Source organism: Schistocerca piceifrons, chromosome 2 (genome assembly GCF_021461385.2).
Source record: "Schistocerca piceifrons isolate TAMUIC-IGC-003096 chromosome 2, iqSchPice1.1, whole genome shotgun sequence".
NCBI classification, from domain to species: Eukaryota; Metazoa; Arthropoda; class Insecta; order Orthoptera; family Acrididae; genus Schistocerca; species Schistocerca piceifrons.
In genome coordinates this window covers 356,949,510-356,967,271 of record NC_060139.1, presented here as the reverse complement: position 1 = coordinate 356,967,271, position 17,762 = coordinate 356,949,510, and the positions used below count along the sequence as shown (strand labels likewise).

General features: G+C 39.1%; 1 protein-coding gene across 1 annotated transcript in view; it reads left to right on the top strand.

Moving 5' to 3' along the window:
* The window catches only part of LOC124777822 (zinc finger CCHC domain-containing protein 24-like), a 201,427-nt gene extending 185,554 nt beyond the window's left edge, over nt 1–15,873 (top strand). Inside the window, exons 4-5 of the mRNA XM_047253344.1 lie at nt 12,198–12,362; nt 12,837–15,873. Of these exons, the coding sequence (XP_047109300.1) occupies nt 12,198–12,362; nt 12,837–12,950 (279 nt within the window). The 3' untranslated portion in view covers nt 12,951–15,873. The remainder of the gene's footprint in view (nt 1–12,197; nt 12,363–12,836) is intronic.
* Nucleotides 15,874–17,762: the final 1,889 nt, after the last annotated feature.

The window sequence follows — 17,762 nt, the reverse complement described above, 5'->3', positions numbered from 1 at the left end:
TTATTCTGCGCTATTTTCGTAAACAGGTTCTGTTAGGGCAAGAATTTCCCTGCGTACAAGCTGAGCCAACACAAAAACTCCCACAAAAGTGCACGTTAAGTATTTCTGGGACTCGATGCGATTTACTACAGTTCGACTTGGTTATTATATTAGATAGCAATGTGGCTTCAGAATAACATTGAGAACATTTCTAGATGCACTTGCGATGGTAAGTAGCCACACATGATGATGTGTCAGCCACATGTCATGCATAGTCCATTAGAATTGCTAAGGAGAAAGCAGCCTGTGCTATTCTGGATCGGATTTCTGCAGCGTTTTCGCCAGACCGCAGATAGAGGGAGGGTAGTGACGAACCCATGCACATGTCCCAGCTTGGATATTCTTCATCCTGTAAATAACTTTTTGCTCCTGTTCGATCGCGTCATCAATGGTGCCTAGGTGCTTATGTATTCCGAGAGGAATTTCTCAGGTACCAAGTATGAAAGGGATGTCGCCACCTCATGCGTGTGGGCATCTGTGCGTGGTTTAACAGCTGATGGCTGTGTCACTTCGCGGCACTGTCGGTATCCCCCTGTGAGGTCTAGTGGACAGGGGGCGGTGTCTGCACACATTGTTTGCATGTATGTTGCATTATTTTGCGAGCAGGTCTGTAGGCTGCGCTATGCATTATTTGGGCAGTTTATGAGTTGATTTCTTATCTGCACATCTGTGTACTGCTTTATTTAGGAAGAGTCTGAATGTCTGTACTGAAATTATTTCGAAAAAGTAGGAGTTGTTTACAGATCTGGAGACTGTGTATCATGACCCCAAGCACATCAGGGCGAGTGCTTTGTGTCAGGGTGATAAATATACTCCAGCCATCAGTAAAATGTTCCAAAATAAATAAAGTGCACTCATTCCTTACTCTCCCTAGCAGCCCAGTGCAGCCTGAGTCATTTTCAGGCCATTTTCCCCTACAGACCGCCATCTGGGTTTAGGTCACAGGAGGGATGATAGTAACCTCTGGTGGCAGTAATGTGTACTAGGTTGTTTGGAATCTAGGTCTCATAGTGGAGACATTACTTGCAAAATAAAAACTTACATCCGTCACAGGCAGAGTCATTTTCCCACCATTTAGCCCCACCATCTTGGATAACGACAAGTGCTGTGCACACTAGTACATGTTAGTATACGTTAGTGGCATCTGAGTGCTATGGGACTTAACCTCTGAGGTCATCAGTCCCCTAGCACTTAGAACTACTTAAACCTAACTAAGCTAAGGACATCACACACATCCATGCCCGAGGCAGGATTAGAACCTGCGACCGTAGCGGTCGCGCGGTTCCTGACTGTAGCGCCTAGAACCGCTTGGCCACCAGGGCCGGCTACACGTTAATGCACGTTAGTACTCTTTAGTACATGTTAGTGTATGTTAGCCCAACAACAGGGGTTGGTAAGGTGACGTGGCGCTCTGTTGAGGATCTTGGTGGAGATTTCCTTCAAAGTTCAGGTGGGAGTGCCATTCGCCAATTCGAACTTCATAGGTGTTACAGTAGATCATTTATTATACCCTGCAAGTTGGGAAGAAGCCAGTTTCCCTCAAAAATTCTAACTTCCCGTGCTAAAAGTAGGAAAGGGGGAATCAGTACTTGCCTGCAAACTTCATCCAAAGGTCATAGTAACCACCAAAGATAATATATACCACAAAATTTGAATTTCCGAAGATCATAAGATAATATATACCTCAAGCATGAGTTGGTAGGGGGACATGGCGGTCGGTTGAGGATTGTGGTGGAGACTTACACTATTTCCTTCCAAGTCCAGGTGGACGTTGTCCTCGCTAAAACTCACTTCAACTCCAGGTGGGCATGGCACTCGCTAACATCTGGCAAAATTCAAACTTGCCGCCATTTTTCGGGGCAGGGTAGGAGAGGGAAGGGGTTAGGTTAGTGGTGGTAGCCCAAGTGACATATCTTCCGACGATTTTCCTAGGTTAGTAGAGATAACAGTGGTGTGATGCATTATCCTGTGGAATTTGAGCTTCCCACCTCGAAGGGGGGTATGGCACTTTGCTGCCAAAATTCAAACTTCCTGCGGCAGGGGGGTGGGGGGGGGGGGGGTGGTAGGGGGGGTGGCGCTTGCGTCATCAGTGACATCACAGACATCATGTGGGGTGACCTACTTTGAGGCGACATCCTTGTCTGGGGTGACCTACTTTGGGGCGAAATCCTGGTCTGGAGTGACCTACTTTGGGGCGACGTCGTCTTGGTGGTGTGTCTGTGACTTCACGGCCGCCATCTTGGATAATGTTACTTTGGGGCGAGGTCCTGGTCTGGGGTGACCTACGTTGGGGCGATGATGGCCTTGTCCCACAACTTTTAGGTACGGATCTTTCTGTGAGTGAACGGTTATATATAATTACTAAATATGGAGCTATTGTATCAGCATGTTCTGAGAGGAACCTGACTGGTATACAATCTGGACCGGAAGCCTTGCTTCTATTAAGTGATTTAAGCTGCTTTGCGACACTGAGAATATCTATTTCTATGTTTCTCACCTTGGCAGTTGTTCTTGCTTGGAATTCAGGAATATTACTTCATCTTCTTTGGTGAAGGAGTTTCGGAAAATCGTGTTTAATAACTCTGCTTTAGTGGCACTGCCATCAGTGACTTCACCATTGTTATCATGCAGTGAAGGTATTGATTGCATCTTGCCACTGGTGTGCCTTATGTATGACCAGAATCTCTTTGGGTCTTCTGCCAGATTTCGAGACAGACACAGACATCTATATGTCTGTACCCACAGGTCTTATTGTAGTCAACACACGACATTTGGACTGTAGTTCTGTTCTTGTCAGCTTGCAGAATTACAGTTTCCTTGTCCGCTCATAGATTTTTCAGTACTGCTTGTTCTCCTTTGGAGATGTAGGATCATAGTATTGGCACCTGCGCTATAAGTTTTGCAGCAAACTTCTTCTGCTGTTTCCAGTGGGGGAGACACTACAAAATGCTCCACAGAGCTAAAGTAACCTGCTGTTGGTAGCATTTTTGCAGTAGGCGTGAAATTTTGTCCTTGAGGAAGGATCTTTATTGTATCCTTGTCCACATGTTTCTCAGTGAGATTAATTATAGTATAGCTCCCTCATCTCGTCTTGGCTTAATGTGCAAGTAATCAGATTTTGCTTTTTGGCATGTAAATGTATTTGACTGCCTAGATTCTGCCTGCAACCATGTTTTATTGTCATCCCATTCGCGAGAATCTGCAGAGAGTTTAGCCAAGATGTAAAAATGGAAACAAGGAAGCTCTTTTAGGTGTCAACTAGCAGCCATCAAGTCTCACAATTTCTCTCTTTTACTTGAACCAGGCTTCCATGGCACATAATCCTACTTGCTGCTGGCATGTTAAGGTGATGATTGATTTTAGCGAATGTAGGTATAACATGTTCATCTCAACATTTTGTTAGGAACATCAGCACACTGAAAAGTCAACCTTTCTTTTGGCAGAGATTAACTGACTTGTGTACGTTGTGGAAAAACTCCTCCCTCATGTTTCCTTGGTGCAGTTGATAAATAGTGAGCTTTTATGCTGAAGAAATTTGCATTTCATGGAGTATCAGAGTGTGCTCTGTAAAACAAAAGAGCATCAAAGGACACAGTGGACTTCGGGAATCGAACTCAGCTATAAACAGTAGCCTGAGACCAACAATAGCTCAATGTCTAGTTGGAGTCCAGGCAACGAGTTCACATAATAGCAAAACTGGCAGCACTTGGAGAAGATGGTTGGGTTGTTCATTGAAATATTGTGCAGAAAATGGAATAAACAATGGCTGAACACCAGAAGGTCACTATTAATGAGACAATGGTTGGTTTGTAAGTTAGGACTTATTTCATGTACTTTCACTCAGGCTGTCATAGAAGCACAGTCCTCCCATGTTTGTTCATTATGGAACATTAGTCATATGAAATATTTCTTCAGCGGTTGCTCGTTTGGGTAGTTCTTTGCAAAAACGAGAAAGAAGTTGTGCATGACCATTAATATCAGGCACTCATGGATCTGAAGTGATAATTTACAATTGCTCTTTACTTTCCCCTTCAAAATGTCTTCAATTTCACTAGCTTGGCAGCTGATTACATTAGCAGAAAGAGGAATTTTTGAAATTTCAGCACCGTAGAAGCTCCTGAGCCAAGGACTATTTTTACCATTTCTTATATGCTGGCATTAACAACTTGTCTGCTATTGTGTGTGGTTTTTTGGCCTTTACAATAAGTCTGAATACATTATAGCTAACTTCCTGTACTTTTTGCATAACTCATACCAACATTGTTATAAGCTTCACTTGTTTCTTATTTTATTCCAACAATTCGTGAAAATAATTCATATATTTATTTAACAGAGAGGGATGTTAACGAATGTAATTTCAGTTTACTAGCAACCATAGCAGCATTACAAAGTTTTCACCAACACAGTTAACAAATAAATATCATTAAATGGTTCAAATGGCTCTGAGCACTATGGGACTTAATTTCTGAGGTCATCAGTCTCCTAGAACTTAGAACTACTTAAACCTGTGTCCGGAAACGCTTACTTTCCATGTTAGAGCTCATTTTATTACTTCTCTTCAAATCACATTCATCATGGAATGGAAACACACAGCAACAGAACGTACCAGCGTGACGTCACACACTTAGTTACAGGAAACGTTCAAAATGTCCTCTGTTAGCAAAGATACATGCATCCATCCGCCGTCGCATGGAATCCCTGATGCGCTGATGCAGCCCTGGAGAATGGCGTATTGTATCACAGCCATCCACAATACGAGCATGAAGAGTCTCTACATTTGGTACCAGGGTTGCGTAGACAAGAGCTTTCAAATGCCCCCATAAATGAAAGTCAAGAGGTTTGAGGTGAGGAGAGCGTGGAGGCCATGGAATTGGTCTGCCTCTACCAATCCAACGGTCACCGAATCTGTTGTTGAGAAGCGTACGAACACTTCGACTGAAATGTGCAGGAGCTCCATCGTGCATGAACCACATGTTGTGTCGTACTTGTAAAGGCACATGTTCTAGCAGCACAGGTAGAGTATCCCGTATGAAATCATGGTGGTGAATTGAGGAAGTACAGTACATACTGATGAAACTAAAATGAGCTCTAACATGGAAATTAACCGTTTCCGGACACATGTCCACATAACATCTTTTCTTTATTTGTGTGTGAGGAATGTTTCCTGAAAGTTTGGCCGTACCTTTTTGTAACACTCTGTATATTGAAGAAGTATCAGTTATCACAAAAGTTCCTTCCATCTACACAGTTAATTGTCTTGCGCATTCTCGGGAAATGCTTTACACTTCTCATAAGTATGCACTGTTTTTACATGTCCTTTGCAAACAAAGCTATGGCATGAATTACATCTTAAGGGGATACGGAATCGGATTTTGGGTTAAAAAATCGAATTTTTTTTTATTGGCGTATTATATTCTGCCATGTTTCCTCTTTAAAATGACGTATCATACATAGCTCTACTACAATTATAACTATTTTATTTTTATATATTTGTGAGATCGGGTATTGCGCTTTAGTTATACACGTCTCTCGTGGCTGACCATGAACTTTTTGGCAGTACCTTTAAAGTGACATGAATTCAAATATCCCGGTTTCCAGCGACTATTTGTACACTAGTTGCCCGAAAATGTTTCTCTCTGGTTTCCTCAAGTTACTCTTTGACTTTGTGGCGGGACTGTTTTGTAAACAGTGTGATATAAGAAAGTAGTTGTTGTTGAGTTATTTCGTATTTAGTGCTTCATTTTTCGCAGTGAAAATGCCTAGAGCTAAAGCAAAAGTATTTAAAAAGCGTGTGAACTGGCAAAAGAAAAGAAATAATGATTCATTAGCAAAGCAAAGCAGTTCATCATCATCACTGTTGGAAAATGTGAATCCACTTATTACTGATTTGCCGAACGAACTTACACCAAATGAAAACAGTGCTTCTCATAAAAAACTAAGAGATTTGGAAGAGAAATATAATTTACTTGATAGAGGGAATGAAGTTTTTGAACTCATTGATACGAATATATTGTGTGAAGCTCTTGAAAACAGTTTGTGCTGCAAAAAATGTCATGGAAACGTTTCTCTGAAAGTAGAATCCCATGTTGGCCTGGCTGCCTAGTTTAATTTAATATGCAGTGTTTGTAAATACAGCTGTAAGTTTCCAAGTTCGGTTTCAGTAACTGTAAATAATGGATACAAGAAAACTGAACTTTATAGTGTAAATATTAGGTTAGTTTATGGATTGCGAGCAATTGGTAAGGGCAAAGCAGCTGGTGATATGCTATGTGGTGTTCTAAATCTTCCAAGTGCACCTTCAAAGTTTGAAGCTTACAATAATGTACTAGGATCTGCAGTTGAAGATGTAGCACAGAAGTCAATGTAGGTTGCTGTGGAAGAAGCAGTGGAAGAAAATGACGGCAGTCGTGACCTCACAGTGGCGTTTGATGGCACGTGGCAGAAAAGGGGCCACACCTCCAACAATGGTGTTGTAACAGCAACTAGTGTTGATACTGGCAAGGTTATTGATGTTGCAATAATGTCTAAATACTGTAGGTGCACAGGCAGGCTGAAAAATGAACACAGTGATGACTGTATTGCTAATTATTATGGTAGTAGTGGTGGCATGGAGGTTGCTGGGGTGAAGAAAATTTTTCATCGCTCTTCACAGTGGTATAATGTTCGCTATGTCAAATATCGGGGAGATGGTGACTCTAAAGCATTCAAAGAAGTTTTGGAAAGCAAACCATATGGGAACAGTGTAAATATAAGCAAACTTGAATGTATAGGACATGTGCAGAAGAGAATGGGTGCCAGGCTGAGAAGGTTAAAATCAGTTATGAAAGGGAAAAAACTAGATGATGGGAAAACCTTGGATGGCAGAGGAAGATTGACTGATTCCATAATAGACCACATTCAGAACTGCTATGGCCTTGCAATCAGGCAAAATACAGGCAATCTTGAAGAAATGAGGAGAGCTATATGGGCTTTATATTTCCACACCGCATCCACGGATGAGCATCCACAACATGGTTTGTGGCCCAAAGGTGAAAACAGCTGGTGTAAATACAATAGGGGACTAACAACAGGAGAGAAATACATTCACCACCACAGTCTACCATCAGCCATCATGGCAGAAATAAAGCCCATTTTCAGAGATCTGGCTGACAGAAGTCTTCTGATGAAATGTCTTCACGGAAAAACGCAGAACCCCAACGAGTGCTTGAATAGTGTGATATGGCATCGTCTCCCAAAAACAGTGTTTGTCGGAATTAATACACTACATTTTGGTGTGTATGATGCTGTGGCAACCTTCAATCTTGGAAATATAACTAAATGCCAGGTCCTTCAAAAGTTGGGTATGTGTGTTGGTTCCCGTACGGTACGTGCTATGTTCTTTTTAGATCAGCACAGACTAAGGCATGCTGATAATATAATCAAGACATTAGTGAAAAAAGCAAGACAGGTGCAGAGGGGTGCCAAAAGAAGACTTGAAGATGATTATGAAGACTGTGAAGGGGGTATTAGCTACGGATCAGGAATGTTTTAATCTTCTTTCTCCGTTTCCCGTAAGTTTACTTTTTACTTCATCTAGGAACATTATCTCAGGTACTGGTCAACCTAGAAGTCTGAAATTTTTATGACGTAGTGACATAGGTCCCTATTACATACTGAAACAACGTTTTTTTAATTACTTGATTTACAAAAGACTTAGGGGTGATAGTCTAGTAAAAACCGATGGAAAAAATTTACTTAAAAATAAATGTACAATATCTCTGTAAGAAAATACTTTGACAATAAACTGTTGTTTCAGTATTGTTGTAACATATGAATGCACATACAGTAAAATTTTTACCTCTCTGTCTCCAGTAGTTTGTGAGAAAATGTTCCCTATAGTAGGCATATATTAACATTGCGGGGATAGGTGATTCCGTATCCCCTTAAGGTAATAGATGTATTTCTTACTTGTCTGCATGTCACACACAACCTCTTTTCTTGGTGATAGGCTCCTCAGTTTTTTCAACATGTTGATTTTTGTATTTGATGAGGAAAGTTGCAGTGTCGGCAGGAAGTGAAGGAATATTAGCTCTTTCCACAAGTTGAGGCTTCATAAAATGGTTCAAATGGCTCTGAGCACTATGGGACTTAACTTCTGAGGTCATCAGTCCCCTAGAACTTAGAACTACTTAAACCTAACTAACCGAAGGACATCACACACATCCATGCCCGAGGCAGGATTCAAACCTGCGACCGTAGCGGTCGCACGGTTCCACACTGTAGCGCCTAGATTCTTTTTGGGATTTACCTCATTTGCATGAAAAATTATTTGATCACTCATTCCTGCTATATCCATTAGAGCCAATGGCCATCATCTTGTTACCCGTGCGATGAAATATGCACCTCTCAGTTGACTGACTGCGTTGATTCCTTCCTTTGCCATATTGTAATCCAAAACTACCTCTGAAACTTCCTGGCAAATTAAAACTGTGTGCCGGACCGAGACTCGAACTCAGGACGTTTGCCTTTTGCGGGCAGGTGCTCTACCATCTGAGCTACCCAAGCAAACTCACGCCCCATCCTCACAGCTTTACTTATGCCAGTACCTCGTCTCCTACCTTCCAAACTTTACAGAAGCTCTCCTGCGAACCACCTACCTACCTCTGTTTTACCTGTAACTTCGTCAATGGTTCCAAAATTGCACCTAGTTGAAAGTAGTATAACTGCCTTGTTTTGTTACGGAACATACGAAACTAACGTCATATCAGTCTGAAAACCAAATAAAGAGGAGTGTATAGCCCTACATTTCCCAGGTAAAAATTGTTGTGGGATCTCGCGTTTGTTTTTTCTCAATGTGCAGATGCATGTTAGTTGCCTTTTCAAAAGGGAGTTGGCTATGGAACTGCTAGTGTACCAATTATCCATTGTAATGTTTCTTCCTGAGCCTTCAGTGTGAGTAACTAGCCTTCCTACAATATCACAGGGAGAATTAGAAACATTTATGGCCCTTTAGATTGTTTTCCACAATATATTACTAGTGAAGAATGTTCTAGCATCTGCTAAAACAAAAATCTTTATCCCATACTTCGATGGTTTGTTCGGGGTATGCTGAACGAAAGAACAGTGACCCCAGAAAGCTTGCAACTTTTCATTTATTGTCAAAATTGTCCTACACTATAAGCATTATTGCAGTTCAGCACAAAATCATCCGATATTTGCAGCAAGTTTATCAATTACTCTTCTTTCTTGCCTTGTACTCTTGTCGTCAAAATGGATACGTTGTAAAAGGAACAGAAATCTGCTGTAGCTCATCACAGCTCTTGTAATATCCATACCAGTACCATCTGCTGTCCACAGTTCAATGACATTTGTGTGGTTTGCTTTCTTAGTCCCGATGAGATACAGCAATCCCAACAATGCCATTATTTCACACCTTGTAGTTTCCTTAGCATTCCTTTCTCTGGAATATTGTACACATTTTTTCTTAGATTGAATGGATATGTTCATGTATTTTACAATTTCATCAATCATTTCCAGGCTAAGTATTGTCCATAAAGCCTCTGTTTCAAATGTGACCCCTCTGGCAGGAAATATTTTTACAATATTCTTTCTTTTTGTTTTCATAGTCACATTAGGGCATATTTTATTCCATTTACACGTTTTGTCTGTCCCAATAAAAATACCACCCATGGTGAGTGGCTCTTCACAGTCATCATCTGAATTGTGGACTTGATCAAAATCTGCATCTTGGTCACTTTGTGTGATAAATTCCTCTTCTTCTTCAGAGTCGTCATTGTTTCCGCTGCCTGGTACAGAGTTGAACTATACTCACTAAGCAACCAATCAAGCTCGTTGTCTGTCAGCTTTGATCTCACCATGCACAGTGATATAGCGACTTGTTACATGTTATCTTTTGATTAGATTAAAAAGGAACAAAATAAAAGTGAAGGAAAAATTACTCACATGGACGGGCATGTGGCATGCTTTGCACTGTAAGATGACACACTCACAGTTTATATTAAATTACTGTAGCTCACGTGAACCTATGAAAACACAACTTCTCACTGTGCTAGCTGAAACAATAATGCAATAATAGGTAGGGGCTTGCTACTGTAAAACAACAATGGAACTGTGCATGACAATGTTATATGCAGTTGGCGCACTTTATACACAGGCGCGCCTGCTCGAGGGTTAAGTGAAGTATAACAACAATAGAGAATAAACAAATTAAAGAGTAAAAAAGTTATCCACCATCACCACCTACTCGAGTCTGGTCACTAACATCACATAACTCATCAAAGGCAGGGCTACCTGTGAAACCAGTTATGTGGTCTACAAGCTAAGCTGCAACCACTGTGCTACATTCTATGTAGGGATGACAATCAGCAAGCTGTCTGTCCACATCAATGGCCACTGACAAACTGTGGCCAAGAAATAAGTGGACCATCCTGTTGCTGAACACGCTGCCAAACATGGTATCCTTCATTTCAAAGAATGCTTCACACCACTGTGCCATAAGGATCCTTCCCACAAACACCAGCTTTTCTGAATTGCACAGATGGGAACTTTCCCTGCAATACATCTGATGTTCCTGTAACCCTCCTGACCTCAAACTTCGTTAGTCACTGTCCTCACCCATCCAGCCCCTTCCCTGTTCCCATTCCACAACCATACCCAGTCTTTTTATTTCTCTCCTTTTCCACTACTCCCTTCCCCCCTCCCTACCATCTAACCTGCAGCACTTCACTATCTGCCACCCCCACCACACTATCCCTTCCTGCCCTAGCCTCCTCCTTACCCCCATCCAGTCGCCACTCCCAACATGCTTTGGTGCTGCTGCTCGCAGTGGGGTTTCAGATGCCTGAGACTGTAGTCGAGTGTGTGAGCTGCGTTTGTGTGTGTGTGTGTGTGTGTGTGTGTGTGTGTGTGTGTGTGTGTGTGTTGCTGATGAAGGCCAATGGCTGAAAGCTTTAATTGTGAGAGTCTTTTGTTGTGCCTATCTGCAACTCAGCATTTCTGCTAGGTGGTGAGTAGCAAGTTTCCTTCTCATAATACTGTTACATTTAATTTCTATGAAAATATAATGGTTAGCAGCATGTATTAAATAATTAAAGAATAAACAAACACCTTCTTACCTAAAAGAAATAAATAAAAAATTGTAGTGTGTCTAACATTGAGGTCCATGTTCACATCACACCCTTCACTTTGTGGTGGCACTCTGGTTGCAGAACACTGGTTAATAGAACACCACGTACAGGGTGAGCATTAACCCCATCCCCTGCCACCTTTTCTGACAACAGGCATGAAGACCTGAGACATCATAGGTTATAATCAAACTATCATCATCTACGAATTGTGGGTAGTTCTGACAGCTACTACTGCCTAAGGGAAGTTGTAGCAATTAAGTCAGACCTCTTCTTTCAACATATTATGTTCCAGCAAGGCAAAGAACTGTCACAAGGTAGTCAGAATGTTCACATATTGTTTGTACAATAGTATGCAACATTTATTTCTTGGTTGGATGCATGTATGAACACACATTTCGTATGATAAATATGAAATCTCTCTCCAGAACTCAGCAATAAGTAGTGTATGGTCTTATCATCAATAGGCAAGTAAGAATGAGACTGGAAGACACCAAAAAATAATCTCAGTGTTTTAAAGTAGTGCACAAGAAAGTCATCCAAGACATGGGATCTAAAATTATTTAACAGAACAAAATGAATGGGAAGCATATTTTTGGGAGACTGTGGAGCTCTTTGTGTACGTATGAAAACTATTGTGTGCCTGTTTGTTTCATTAATGAAAAGGTATTGCTGAACAGAAATTAAATAATTGACTGTTTTATATAACATTTCCAAATATTATAAAGAAATTATATTTACAAAAAGCACCGGAACACGAGCAGGATAAATGAAGATGTCACACTTATCAAAGATGGTAAGGTGTTCTTGTCAGACAAAATCTAATACAAACTATATATTAGCCCTTAAAAAATCTCATAACTTTCTTTTTATGAGACAAATAATGAGAAGATGGATGGTTCTATTTCAAACAGAGAATTAGAAACAAAACTTGTTGTAAAAGAAGAAATTATATGTTTTGTTTGTATATTACCATACCACTCTTCATTCTTTAGTTAATGGGCCTGTAAATTACACCCATGTTATCATTTCTAGGCAAGGCCTAAAGGTGAAGGGCTTACTCCTTACCAAGGAAAAAAGCGGTGCTTCGGGGAATATAAATGTCCCAAATGCAAAAGGAAGTGGATGTCAGGCAACAGTTGGGCCAACATGAGCCAGCAGTGCATTAAATGCCATGTGCACGTCTTTCCACATAAGCAGGTTTGTTTGACAGTTTGACATTATTAGTAGAAATATATCAAATAAACTAACATTTGTTCTATGATTTTTACGTCATTGGTAGATCACAACGTGAAACTTATCAGAACCTTTTGAGCCCCAGTGATTTCTGCCACAACCTACCAATTTATACATCTGTTTTGGAGTAACAATGCCTTTAGCATCGGTAGTTTGATGCTAAAGTGGAAAATAGTGGGTCACGGCAGAAACCACTGGAGCTTAAAGGGTTAGGAATAATGCATTTGATGAGATCAGCGGTTTTTTCCTGTTTATCATGCTTTGATTATTGTATAGCTGCTAGAGTATGCATTCACTTGTTGCTGTTCTTGAATAATAACTATACTGACCATAACAAATGTGATATTTACAAAAATTATAAGAAGATGACATTTGCAAGTATATAGTAAGTATAAGTATATTCCATGAGATATTTCATTCAAAACTGTTATGTTCCAGCGTCCTTTGGAAAAACCAGATGGACTCGATGTTTCAGATCAGTCTAAGGTTCATCCTCAACATCTGTGTGAGAAATGTCAGACACTAGGTTATTACTGCAGAAGAGTACAGTAAATTAAAGTAAAGTATATGTAACAATATGTGTACTATGTGGCCACATTCCTCACACCTGAATTTAAAGCAAATAGTACAGCAGTGGAAAATCAAATGTGAGAGAGACATGAGTAACATTAGGAAACTGGAATTATTTTACTTATAAATGGTGTTCTTGTTATATGTGAAGAAAACAGAACTCAGCTTTATCATTGAAGAGCCATCACAACTGATGATGAGTTGTAAAAATTATATGTCATATTTCCTTTGCCCAGATAGGCAAGAAGACATTGACAGAATGTAAAATTATCCTCTTACATGACTGCTGAAGTGTTGTTACATTATCAACTGATGACACCTCTATATGTCCTTGCACCCATTCCACACATACACTGTTATATTTTATTCTCTTATGATGGTGTTATTTATGGTTACCTTGTAGACCAAAGAATTTAATGTCTCATGTTTTACTAACACTACTGCTAGATGAACTACACTTTTATATTCTAATCTTTAAATATGATTAATTTATTTATTCAACTTTCTTATAATACTGAATATGACCTCTAGTCAAGAACTGTTGGCTACAGCAGTTAAAAATAGTGTAGAAGATGACCATTAAATTCCACAATGGATTCTGAAGCATATGTACAAGTAATTTGCAGATCTGCTAATATTAAGATCAAAGCTGTGATCAGGCTGTTCAAAACTACTTTAAGCTGTATATATTTTTCCAAAGAATATTGTTCTATAGATGATCAGTCTCTTCAGAAATAACATTCGAGCTGCATTTAAAAACAGTGCCAACTCAGGATCTACATGCTTGGTGTAATACAAGGCCTTAGGTTGCTGGTCTATATTTGTTGTGACTTACCTTTCACTCATTTAAATATTTATTTTTTGTTCTGTTTGTAATATTTTCTTGAAGCCAACATCACTGGAAGGGTAATATAATGGCTATCATCTTTGAGAAGAGACAAAAAATTAATAAACCAAGACACACAGGTCTTAAAAAATTAAGACCTGTGTGTCTTGGTATGCAAGGTAGCTCAGCAATTTCAGAGTTTGGTATATTTTGCAAAAGACCAATTTTCCAGTGTGTAAACAAACAATTCAATATAACACATGCATAATTTTACACAAATTCCTGTCAAAATTTATCATCATTTAACTCCAATATCAAGTGATTTTATTGTGTTTTTCTTCTTTCTTTCTATATTTATCACCTATGATACATACTGTTCTACAACTGCCCCCCTCCCCCAATTTCTTTATATGAACATGATGGCGTAAATAATTTGCATTTCTGTCAACTCTGTTATCATTTCTTGTAGAAAGATTTCTACTATTCATCATATCAACATAAACTTTTAGCTCAGTATCTAATTTTGGCAGCAATGCATTTAACTGATATTTTAACTCTACACATAACAACTTAGCTTTCATTTTACAATGGGACTTGCCATACACTAGTCGCAGTTTGGCACTTCACATTTTCACTTTATTATTGATAGTATCAAAATAGTATCAAATGTTTCATTGTCAGCACTTTATTCATGCAGCTTACTGAACTGTGATGTAGAAGTAATGTCAATATGTTTGTGTGAGCTGATTATTTATGTTTTACCTTTATAGATCATTGTCAGTAGTCTTTATTTAATCTGGCTGATTTTACTTTGTAATTTAAATAATAGACAAAAGAAGATCCTCACATGAATTTATGTTTATGTATGTGAAAATTTTTTTGAAAAGTAAAACTGAACTATGTTACCATTATGATCTTTACACAGTGTGCTTTAAGCTGTGCATTATGTCACCTTAGCATAAAAGCAAGGCTTTCTGAAGTCAGGTAAAGCAACTAAAAAAAATTAGCTTTATGAGGAGCAAACAATTACTGGGCAGATTTGTAAATAAATAAAGGTAATTTAAAGTCAGTTTCATACTGCTGAGGCAGTAAAAAGCAAAACATACATAAAATAATGTGACTGCTCAAAAGCCAAAGAAAAGTTTGGAAATGAATAACTGCAGTAACAGGCGAAGTACGTCAAACTTAAGAAATGTGTATTTTAAACTTCTGATGTATTTTGTTCTCATAGCTTCAGTGTTTCATTATAGAGTGTGACTATAACAATTATCTGAGGTGGAATTAGCAAAAGCACATTCTACTATACATTATTACATTTGGTTTTGGTAAGCACTTCAACATATAATGTAAACAAATAAATGCAACAACCCAAGAAATACCATAGATATGAAATATAAACAAAAATTACAATAGACCAAGGTGCATAGATACATACATAACTACAGTGAAAATTTCAATGGTTTTCAAACTAGTAAGACTGATGCAGAATACTCAAAACACTTTTGTATTGCAATTTACATCACTACATTTATGTCTGGCTTCTATTAATTCACATCTTCTTTTCTTTTTTGACTTAGGTACTTGATATTACATCACAACAAGACACAAGTGATGAGAAAATATTTACTAATATATGGAATTTTGTTTTACTTATGGTCAAAAAATATTGCTAGACATGAAAAAAGCTGTCTTCAGAAACAAATGAACCTACAAAGAGAGAAGTTGTTATTACAGAGAAACACTCCATGATAATGTCAGTTGTCAAATGAAAATGCATTGCCAACTTAAACTTTTGCACTTAAACAACTTTTCAATTCAGAAAGTAGTAAGACTGACCACTGTGACAATGTCATAATTTTACATTTTGAACTCAGTTGTTCAAATAATTGCTTGTACCAAAAAATGAACATTTCTTAAACACAATGTGTTTTTACTGTTACAAAATTTTTGTTATATGTTCCATACACAATATGACTATGTGAATTCTTAGTGTGTGCAGTTAATAATGAAGATGACAAAATGATTGCATTCATTGTGTTGCTTTCATTATTGTTGGTGAACAATTATTGTATACTTTTCAAATTTTATTAAAGCTGTTACATGAAAAAAGTTGAAATTATCAATAAATAATGTTTACGCCATTACAAATTCCCCCCCTCCCATCATGGTTCACTTACGTTACGTATCTAGCAATGTGTGATACTACATAAAATAAGGGAAAGACAACCACTCACATATGTTGTTGTTGTTGTGGTCTTCAGTCCTGAGACTGATTTGATGCAGCTCTCCATGCTACAGTAAAGCTGCATGCCCTCAGGAAAAATTATGGCTGTAGTTTCCCTTTGCTTTCAGCCGTTCGCAGTACCAGCACAGCAAGACCGTTTTGGTTAGTGTTACAAGGCCAGATCAGTCAATCATCTGGACTGCTGCACCTGCAACTACTGAAAAGGCTGCTGCCCCTCTTCAGGAACCACACGTTTGTCTGGCCTCTCAACAGATACTCCTCCGTTGTGGTTGCACCTACGGTACGGTCATCTGCATCGCTGAGGCACGCAAGCCTCCCCACCAACGGCAAGGTCCATGGTTCATGGGGGGATCATGGATCAATATGTGGAGCAGAGTAATGCATAACTAAACCCAACATCCACACTAGCTTTTGAGCACTAGCTCCTTTTCCAGCATACAGACACCCAAAACCACACTCCTATGGCCACATCATGAGTGATACCAGCCTCATTTTGTGCCAACTGCTGCAGAAAGTGCTTCTCATATTAATGTGGGTTGCTGCTGCCTTTTTTTTTTTTTTTTGGGCGGGGGGTTGTCATCTGTCTTCTAACTGATTTGATTTGACATGGTCTGCAACAAACTACTCTCTTGTGCCAAACTCTTCATCTCAGAGTAGCACTACTGCCCTAGGACCTCAATTATTTGTTGGATGTATTCCAATCAATGTCTTCCCCTATAGTTTTTATGCTTTATTACTCTGGTAGTTATTCCCTGATGTCTTAACAAATGTCCTTTCATCCTAGCCATTCTTCTTGTCACTGTTTTCCATTAGTTCCTTTCTTGGTCGATTCTGCCAAAAACCTCATCATTCTTTATGAATCCACCAAATTTTCGACATCCTTCTGTAGAACTACATCTCAAATACTTCAATTCTCACCACAGACTGTAAGCTTTCATGGGCCGTATTTGCATTATTGCTGATATGTGTCTCGTGGACATAAGGTCCAAGGCATAATTCCATGCCTAATGTTTTCATCTTCCAATATTGGAGACATCATCAGAGTCTTTAACAGCTCAACAGAAGTTTTACAGTCTCAAACAAGCCCAGCATGCCTAACTGTGATGATGAACCAGAGAATATAATATCAACAGAACTGAAAGTATAAATATTGTTAAGTATGAAACACTTCCTAATGTTGCACAAAATTATATTCATTTGATCACAAAGGATAAACATTTATTGCTACTTGACAAAACCTTCATATAGCTCAGCACACTTGGTTCACAGATCTGCAAGTTTCAAAATACTTCTCATGTAAAATTAATTGGAAGCCACACAGATGATGACAGCAACATCATTCTCATCATGACTGCTTCCATTCCAGTTTGCTGAACTCCTGTTCTTGTCAAAGACAAGTAAGTTCTAAACGGAAGATGGCAAAGTTGAACTCTAGATATAATGCACTGTTGTTTCCAAAGTATGCCTGCTGATTTGTTACCTTGTAAACTGTACCATGTGTGGACAAAAAGGATCAAGTTGAAGAACAAACTTATTCCTCCACTGCACGAAGAAGTGCTGAGTACTTTATGTAAGACTCAACATCTGTCATGAAAATTTTGTTCATGCGCTTCTGGATCTTGTCCAACGTGGTGGAAAAATGTTCACTTGTTGGAGTAAAATCTGCAGTCACAAGGTTTCCACACCCAAAATGTTGTCTCCACCTCTGTAGTCCATATGCTGA